This window comes from Centruroides sculpturatus, unplaced genomic scaffold, assembly GCF_000671375.1.
Source record: "Centruroides sculpturatus isolate CEXI.00-Female unplaced genomic scaffold, Cexi_2.0 scaffold1171, whole genome shotgun sequence".
Classification (NCBI taxonomy): Eukaryota; Metazoa; Arthropoda; class Arachnida; order Scorpiones; family Buthidae; genus Centruroides; species Centruroides sculpturatus.
This window is the reverse complement of record NW_019385411.1, coordinates 23,266-31,942: the sequence shown is the minus strand read 5'-3', so window position 1 is coordinate 31,942 and position 8,677 is coordinate 23,266. Positions and strand designations below refer to the sequence as shown.

Genomic DNA, 8,677 nt, shown 5'->3' with positions numbered 1-8,677 from the left:
AGCCAGCTTTCAGGTGTAATTCTAAAACACGATTACTTTGGCAATCACTTAGATAGTTCTGGAAAGACTGTTGACAAAAACTTGGAGCTTAAAAATTTCGAAGCTGCGGGAAACACTCTCGCTAGTATTTGGAGTGAAATGGTTATAGATGGTCATGCCGTGATAGCCGAATTCATTAAGCCTGCAGATAGTACAGACAGTTTTGACGAATTGAACCATGATTGGTATATTAAGCACGTACGCGAATCTCAATATCTTCTACAGGTAAATTGAATTTAGTCTCAAAATATTAATATATTAAAGAATTTTAAATAATGCCATTTTTTTTTTGTTTCTAAAGATAACTAAGTGCGATGATGTTCAGTGTTGTGGCTTGATTAGAAGTAATATTCGTACGATTTTGACTGCTGGATTTCTTCCTGCTCCTTGCCAAATTACTCATGATGAAATAACAGGGCTACTTAAGGTGCCTCAGACAATGAATCATGCTGATGAAGATGCAAGATTCATGCATTTATTCCAAAGATTAAACCTTGAATCGTTTGTTTTATCGCAAACCGGAAATCAGAATAATTTGCCATATGATTACTTTTGCCCTACCATACAGTCACAAATAAAAGAAAGAACTTGCTTTACATGTCATATGTATTTTGCTTCAAAGAAAAAAATTAGCGAGCACAAGAAACTGACTAATCATAAAGTATGTTTTTCCAAAATGAAACCTGTTCGTATTGAAGCACGTCGAAAAAAAGAACTACTTTGTGTAATAACAGACGATTGTACGTTAGCGGAAGATGCTGAATGGATGTGTGAAGATGATGTTGAGAGAACAGAATTTCTTGAATTAAAAAACGATGAAGTTTCTGAATCAGACTCTTTGCCTGTGATTGAATCACTTGAAAATTGGCTGAAAAATCCATGGACAAGTGAAAATTAAAATTATTATAAAAATGAATATTATAACAATAATAATAAAAAGATTGTTAATAATTAAAAAATAAAATTCTTAAAATAAACTTCATTCAAATTCATTAAATTTTTATATTTTCATATTTTAAAATTTGTTCACAAAGTCTTTTATAAATAATAGTAAATATTAATTAACTAATTAATAATTATATATTTTGGACCTAATGTTTTTAGAGTTTCATAAAAAAAGTTTTTTTTGTTAAAATCTTTCTAAAAAATCATGCCTAAATATTACGTAAGATAGGGAAGGGGAGGGGGGATCAAATAAAATATTACTTTTTCTTACACAGGAGTGGGTGGGGGTCTAGAATGACCGAAATCGCCCTTACGTAATTTATGAACGGCCCCTTTATAGTTACAAATTGCAATAGCTTCGAGACTGGATTTATTTTAAATAAAATATCATGCCAAAGAATTACACCGCATATAAACTTGTAATTTTTAATATTTTTTGCTATACCTTCTTGCTTTAACTTTAATTTTTGTATCTCTGTTGACGTCTTCTATTATTTGGAATAATGCATCATAGATTTCGCAAAGTTGAAATCTATGCTTGACCACCTATTAGCACTCAATGGTTTTAGTTAATTGTGAAACATATTTTTCAGCACTTTCCAATGCTTTGTAGAACCAGAAAAAAAAGTGTAATGTTTTTGTACAATAGAAAAAAATATTGTTTCTGTAGAAGAAGACTGCATCATTCACAACTAGGTTTAAAGAATGACATGGACAGGACACATAAATATTAATTTTAATTAATTTAAAGTACGTTAAAATATGAAAATAATCGCAAAATATGTATTTATATTTTAGAAAATACAAGGGAAGCGACGCTTCCACCGCTTCCAAAGACGGCATGCCACTGGTTAAGTTATAAATCTACTCGCGGTTCACATAATGGGCGAGGGCGCCCATTATGTGAACCGCGGCTAACAGGCAGAACCAGTCCTGGATAGAATCATTGGAGGTGTAGCTTACACCGTGAGGTTGGTGCTCTATAAAGCGTAGCGCTAATGCCTGTAATCTGGCTGTTTTACACCTTTCAAATATTTTCGTCATGGAAGCTGCCCCGTATTCGACAATACGGCGCTTCCATTGGGAATATCCGTATACGAATTTATATTCGAATATGCAATAGCAATCTTATCATTTTTTCCACATGTAGCATAGAAATTTGCAATAAGATACGTTTAAATATAAATACATATTGTGCGATTCTTTTCATATTTTAGAAAATACAAGGGAAGTGGCGCTTTCCACCGCTTCCAAGGACGGCACGCCATTGATATTTTGTCAGCTATTTTTCAAACTTTCTCAGTGATTTAAGGTGTTATTGTGTTGATTAAAATCTCCTATCTGAGTGTTTTAGAATATTTTTCAAACATTAATAACTTGCAGTTGTAAATGCTCAACAATCTTTCCTTTTATTCATGCGCGAACTTCTACGGTAAGGGTGCGACTAATGCAGACGCGAATTAAGTATAGACCGAGAGGTTGCAAGCGATATAGTTCTCGCAAAGAAAAACATGCACAAGCGAAAAGCGAGAAATCTCGTTGGCGTGAGCGAATTTCTGGTTCTCGCACATAGAGTATTTGACTAGGTTTGACATTTATCGCGTCTCGCCTCTTCTCGCCGCATATTCTTGCTCGCTCGCGTATGCATAGTCATACTCTTAGGCTTAGAACCCACTTTAGAAGTTATTTAATTAAAAAAACTTACTTGAATAAAAACATTTTAAATTCGGTCGAACGAAAAAACACTATTTGACTCAATAAATCAAACATAACTAAACAAAATTACGCACCATAAACAAAAGTTTACGATTTTCGCGATAAAAACGAGGTTTGATGAGTTTACAAATGGCACCTATATGGTACTTTTGAACTGCGGATACAGCAGTTTTACTGTATATACAGTATATAATCCTGTATTATTGACACAGGCAAAGTCCTCCTTGAAAATTTGGAAATGGACAGAAATTTGATTAGAAATTGATCCATATCCAGGGGTAGATCTAGGAATTTCATTTAGGGGGTGCGCTTCTATGTGAATTTCGATATCCAAAATCGATTATTTTCAGTATCAAAACAAGAAAACGCAAATCTTACACAAATAATTTTAAGCTTGTTTACTTTAATAAATTTTTAAACTATCCGGAATTTTAATTCAAATATACAAAGAAGAATAATTATTAAAACTTGTGCTACTTTTATAATGTCAGATTTGCAACTCTGGTTATTTCCTTTTCGTATCACAGTTGCTTTGTTCGCAAACATATGCAATTATTTTATCATAGAAATCTAATCAAAGAAAAGCAAAGTCTCTTTCTAAATTGTATACAAAGCAGCAAATTCTTTTTTGTATTTCGTTGATGCTTTTATTTAGACACCAGAGCAATAACCCGTGGCCTTTAAAATCGGATCGGGTTCTGGTTTAATCAAAAAACAGTTAAATTGTGTGCAAGTTGTATGTTGGTGGGGCCAATGGTTGATTGGCAGTTACCGTCATCAGTGATGAGTTGGCCGGGCTATCAGTCAGCCCGTGTTCGCGCACCTTTAGGCGATAATACAAGTCCTGTCGACAAGATAAGTCCCAATATTCCAGTCGGGGATCGGCAAGTTTGGGTTACCACCTGGTAGGGAAATTATCAATCAGTTTGAAATGTACAATGGAATTAAAACCGGTACTCGCATTATCGCATAACATAATTGTAAATTTAGCTTTGTAATTGTACTATTAAAATAAACTCTTTTCTACTTAGAATTTTACGGTGTGCATACGCAACCTCCGCATCCCCTCTGGATCCGCCTTATATCAAAATTATCAAACGACGATACAATTCGTTTGATAATTTTGATATAGATCAATTTATAATTCAAATGCATTTTTACTATTTGTGAGCTAAGATTTAGGGTTGTCCTTTTTCTTGTTTAAAAAAAAAAAAACCCGAATTAGGAAAAAGACATTATGGATCATTGATCCATACTTCACCGTTTGGTGGTGCTGGTATCGCTTTTTCGTTCTGTTTCATTTGTCGAGAGGGCGATGCTGTTTAACGAAGTGTTTTAATATTTTTTACGATTTGTTGGGAAGCTTGAAATGTAATACAGTACAATCAAATCAATAATTGAATTAGTCTTCAGATAAATAACATTTTAGAAGAGTGAAATATCGGAGAAGATATGGCGCTTGAATCAAATATCGGTAATTTAGAAGAAGAAGCTCTGAAGAGGAAGGAGAGATTGAGATTATTGCGAGATAAAGCAAAAGGAAAGAAAAACGAAGAGAAAGAAACTTCAAATAATAAAGAAGAATTACCTAAGTAAGTTCATTTACGTATTTAAGTTCCGTTCCAAAGCAAATATGTTAATAGAAATGACTTTTAAGTCATTTGTACACAAATACATATGTATGGTAAATAAATTACAGTAAAACATCGATTTAACAAATAAAATTTCCGGTCCGTACGTCATATGTACAGTACATAAGTAAAAACAGACAAACTAAGTAATTTGTCAATATTTTAGCACATGCATTTGGAAAACCTACTTTGTATATACAGGTAACCCCCCGTATAACACGGCACTTCTATAGCACGGATTCACTCTAACACGGTTCGAGAATTGGTACCATCCCCGTATAACACTGTACTGTTATAGCAAGGATTCACTCTGACACAGTTCGAGAATTGGGTAAAACTCTCGTACAACATAAAATGTAATAAATTTGTACATACTTAAGTAATAATAGTTCACGAAAATAATAATTTTCATGAACTATTAGTACTTAAGTATGTAAATTTTCTTTTCTCGCCTTCTGTCAATACACGTGGTCCTTCTCGAAACTTGTTTCAATATTGCCAGATCTCGACGCTTCTGCTTCTGATGTTGCCAGATGTTTTTTCCTTATTCCATACTTGCTTTATTCTTCTTAAGTGCTCAGCACCATATAAGGAAATTTATAAAGATTTTTTAACTAGAAGCAAGCAATCTAAAATTACATACATTTTGCAAAAGGTAAAGCATAGATCTGAAGATAATGCAGAAAAATGCTCAGAGGATAAGGATAACTTGCCAAAAAGAAAACACTCTTGGTTAATAATGCTTTTAGTGATGACAAAGAAAACATTGTTTAATTTATATTAATATGTATCACTTAAGAAAATTTTAATGAAGATATTTATCTTAATTATGAAAATNTAAAATATTTTTAAAGTTGAAAATTGTCTTAATGTGGCCAGAATAGGTACAGTACATCTACCCTATTAATTATTGCATTTAACCGTCTAGATAATTATTGATATGTCTATTGTTTTAGATAGTTCTGCAGAAATCCGGAAAAAATCTTAATTAAAAAAATCAATAACTTGCTATATCCTAAGTTTGAATTTCTGTTTTGTTTTACGAATATATGACAGCATATAGCTAGGATAACTTAATCAGTGTGTTGTTATGGTCCGTTGTGTGGCTCCATCTAGCGTGAGAAAATATTTTCGCTTGGACACAACACCTCAATAGGATTTCCCCCATTTGACTAGGCTGTTCTTATTGTAGGCTGTGCCTTAGTGAACTTCGTTAGAGTTTCGTTCGAAACGTCATCACTGCAGAGCATGCGCACTGAGCGAGACTACTACTTTTCGAACGATTCGTTACTAACGCGTTTAACTCGTTTAATCTCAAATTTGCAATAATATGTTAAATTTTATAACTTATAATTCAATCATACATCTACATTAAGTAACCAGACCTGTTAAAAATACTCAAAAACTTTCTGTTTTAACCCAATAAATATAACAAAAAGTTATATAAGAAGAGATTAACAAAACCTACTGTATCAAAGAAAAGCAGTTCTTCGATAACAAATTCTTTCGAAGAACTTTATACTTTTTGTTTTAATATACAGTATAATGTAATGTATTTTTAATGTTATGAACTGTACTTTTCTTTGTTTTTACGTATATTTGTTAATTTTGGGTAGATATCAACTGTCCTTCGAGACTTTTCTAGTTAGCCTACTTGTAGAAATGAATAAATAAAGTAGTCTATGTAATAATGTTGAATAATATAGCCTTTCAAAGTCTTGTACAGAAATATGGAACGCAGAGTCATCAGAATGTCAAACGAAAGTCTGAAAAAAGCTGTATCAAATAGCAAATTAAGTTTTCACTTAAGATGTGAATATGGGAATGTTTGAACCAGGGCCGTGCGGTAGATTTTCTCAGTATGATGCAAGTCTTCGAAATGCCGCCCCTTAAATTTTTTTTCTTTACTTCGTACATTTTGTGCAGTCTTTTTTTTACTCACAATCGAAGATAACCTTCGATTGTGAATAAAAAAAAAAAGACTGCACAAAATGTACGAATACTATTTTTATTTTGAAAATATAAACTGCTATAAAATAGTGATATCAACTATCAACTACAACAATCTACTACGGTTTTACTCTTCTAACTTTAACTTTAGCAAATTCGTTAATTAGGGATGTGTAGTTTAGAGTGGCAGCCAATGTAGATTCAATAGAAATAAATGATAGATTTCTAAGTTTTGTTTGGTTTATTGAACTTCTTAAGTAGGGTTTTATTAATATTAATTTGGAAAAACTTCTTTCTCCACTAGCTACAGAGACAGGGCTACAACAGTATTCGGATACAAAGTAATTAAGTTATTTTGGCACAAATTATTTAAAACATCCAAAGGTTTCATTCAATGCTAGCATTCAGGATATATCACGCAATTCTTCTTGAAGATCATTTGCATTTATAATTGATTCATTTGCGACTGAAAGTATTGACTGGAGACTGGTACAATAATTTTCTAGCGTTTTTTTCATCTAAATCCTTGAGTTTTAAAATCTATATATATAAAAATGAATGTATGTCTGTGTGTGTGTGTCTGTCTGTCCTTCATGCATTACCACACCGTTTATCCGATTAAAATGAAACTTTGGGAAGTTGTTTAATATACTCCGGCGAAGGTTTGTGGCATAGTACGATTGCCATAAAACTTCGGAAAGTTTTTTAATACACTCCCGCGAAGGTTTTTGGCAAAGTACATTTATCCTACGATAGATGGCGCGCGTTTACACGAGCATTCGAGCACAGTGTGTTCGATCGATTTCAAATTGTGAAGACCATTTCCCCCCTTCAAAAAATATCTCTATATATGCATTTGTGAACTGTTATTTACGATATTTGTAATAATTTTTGTTTAATCACTTTATTTCAACTTTCTTTTTTGCTAATTATGTATTCGCTCGAACTTCGTTAAAACCTCAACTGTACCCCGAACAACAACCGAAGTTGTAGGAGGAAATTCGCGTATTTTACCGATCTAGGTATCCCCCCTTTTTCAAATTTTAATATCGACTCGAAATAATAATGTAATAATAATAAGTTTTAATAAAAATTATAAAATGTAAATCGAATTTTGTCATAACCAGTTTGCTTAAATTTCCTTTCTTCTGAGATCGCAGCAATGCGCGACGGGTAAGCTAGTGTCTTATAAAAACTGAAAATTTTTGCTATGGGTTTCCAGAAGCGTGAATCGTTCATTCAGAGAATCAATAGTAATGTCCAGAATATAATTGAAAAAGTTTATTTTAATTAAAATTTACTCTCTTCTGTTAAGGACTCATCGACAGCTTCTTCGTAGTCAAATTGATGCTTTTTCCTTCTGTCTCTAACTTCAGTTTCGGAAGGAAATTCTGTACTGCATTCAAGATTCTCTGCAATCTCATTAGCAGCAGTTTTCATCTGATCTTATCCAGATTGTCTATAACTTTTCACTTTTTGTATGATAACATCCTTACACAATCTGACAAATTTGGGGCCGTCCATAAATTACGTAAGGTATTTTGGGGTGGGAGGGGGTCAATGATTTCTTACTATTTCTTACTCAGGGGTAGGGGGTAATAAATCCAGTCTTACGTAATATTCTTAAATTTATTTTTTTTATTTCGTTGAATCTGGAGTTTTGAATTTGGCTTTAATTGGGTGGTTTCTGTTAAGAACGCTCGTTGTACTAACGCCATCTCGTGTGACGTGATAATATATTAGACGTAGAAATGCAAAAAATAAACTTAGATGATGTTTACCAAAGATTTTTCAAGTCATATAAAAAAGCACATGCCAACAAGAAAAGTGATAACGTACAAAAAGATGCAAATCTTGTATGGACCGAAGCAAAAGCTCGATACGGCACTGATACAAACGGATTCAGTACTTTTATACAACAACGTATAAACCATTACGACACTCAAGATAAAAAAAGAAAAGTTGGCTTATTGTCATATTTTAGTAAGGTATGTTGTATATTAAGTTGCTTTTTATACTTTTTTGCTTTCTAATCAATAAAGTGTTATGAACTTGATATATATATAATTATTCTTTTTATGAAACAGAATAATTATAACCTAGTCAATCAAAAGAAAGAGTCTGAAATCGTTACAAAAATGATAACTAATTTGGCTCCTAACCATGATAATACTCCTCTTCCTATTGCAAAAAGCATCGATGTTGAGTGCACTGTTGGAAATAGTATATCTTCACCAAAAGCTTATAAAAAAACACACAAAGCTCCAGCTCAAGATGAGGCCGCTGAAAAAATTACAAGTTTAAAGTACAAATTGAACATTCAGCTTTTAGCTCGAGATACTGATCTAGGAGGAGATACGTCACTAAATGATATTAAAAAAACCAAAAATGAACTA

General features: G+C 32.6%; 2 protein-coding genes across 2 annotated transcripts in view; both read left to right on the top strand.

Moving 5' to 3' along the window:
* The first annotated feature begins 6 nt into the window (after positions 1-6).
* LOC111638679 lies at positions 7-978 on the top strand. The gene is made up of 2 exons (XM_023384427.1): positions 7-264; positions 341-978. Exons 1-2 carry the CDS (start codon positions 139-141, stop codon positions 935-937), a joined length of 723 nt encoding a protein of 240 aa, XP_023240195.1. The 5' UTR covers positions 7-138; the 3' UTR covers positions 938-978.
* Positions 979-3,977: 2,999 nt separating this feature from the next.
* The window catches only part of LOC111638678 (coiled-coil domain-containing protein 12-like), a 26,246-nt gene continuing 21,546 nt past the window's right edge, over positions 3,978-8,677 (top strand). Inside the window, exon 1 of the mRNA XM_023384426.1 lies at positions 3,978-4,292. Within this exon, the coding sequence (XP_023240194.1) occupies positions 4,153-4,292 (140 nt within the window). The 5' untranslated portion in view covers positions 3,978-4,152. The remainder of the gene's footprint in view (positions 4,293-8,677) is intronic.

Bases quoted from the DNA above. Each gene is read 5' to 3' on its own strand.
- LOC111638679 (XM_023384427.1), top strand. From the start codon at position 139: ATGGTTATAGATGGTCATGCCGTGATAGCCGAATTCATTAAGCCTGCA. The intron at 265-340 runs GTAAATTGAATT...TTGTTTCTAAAG, and splicing joins AATCTCAATATCTTCTACAG to ATAACTAAGTGCGATGATGT.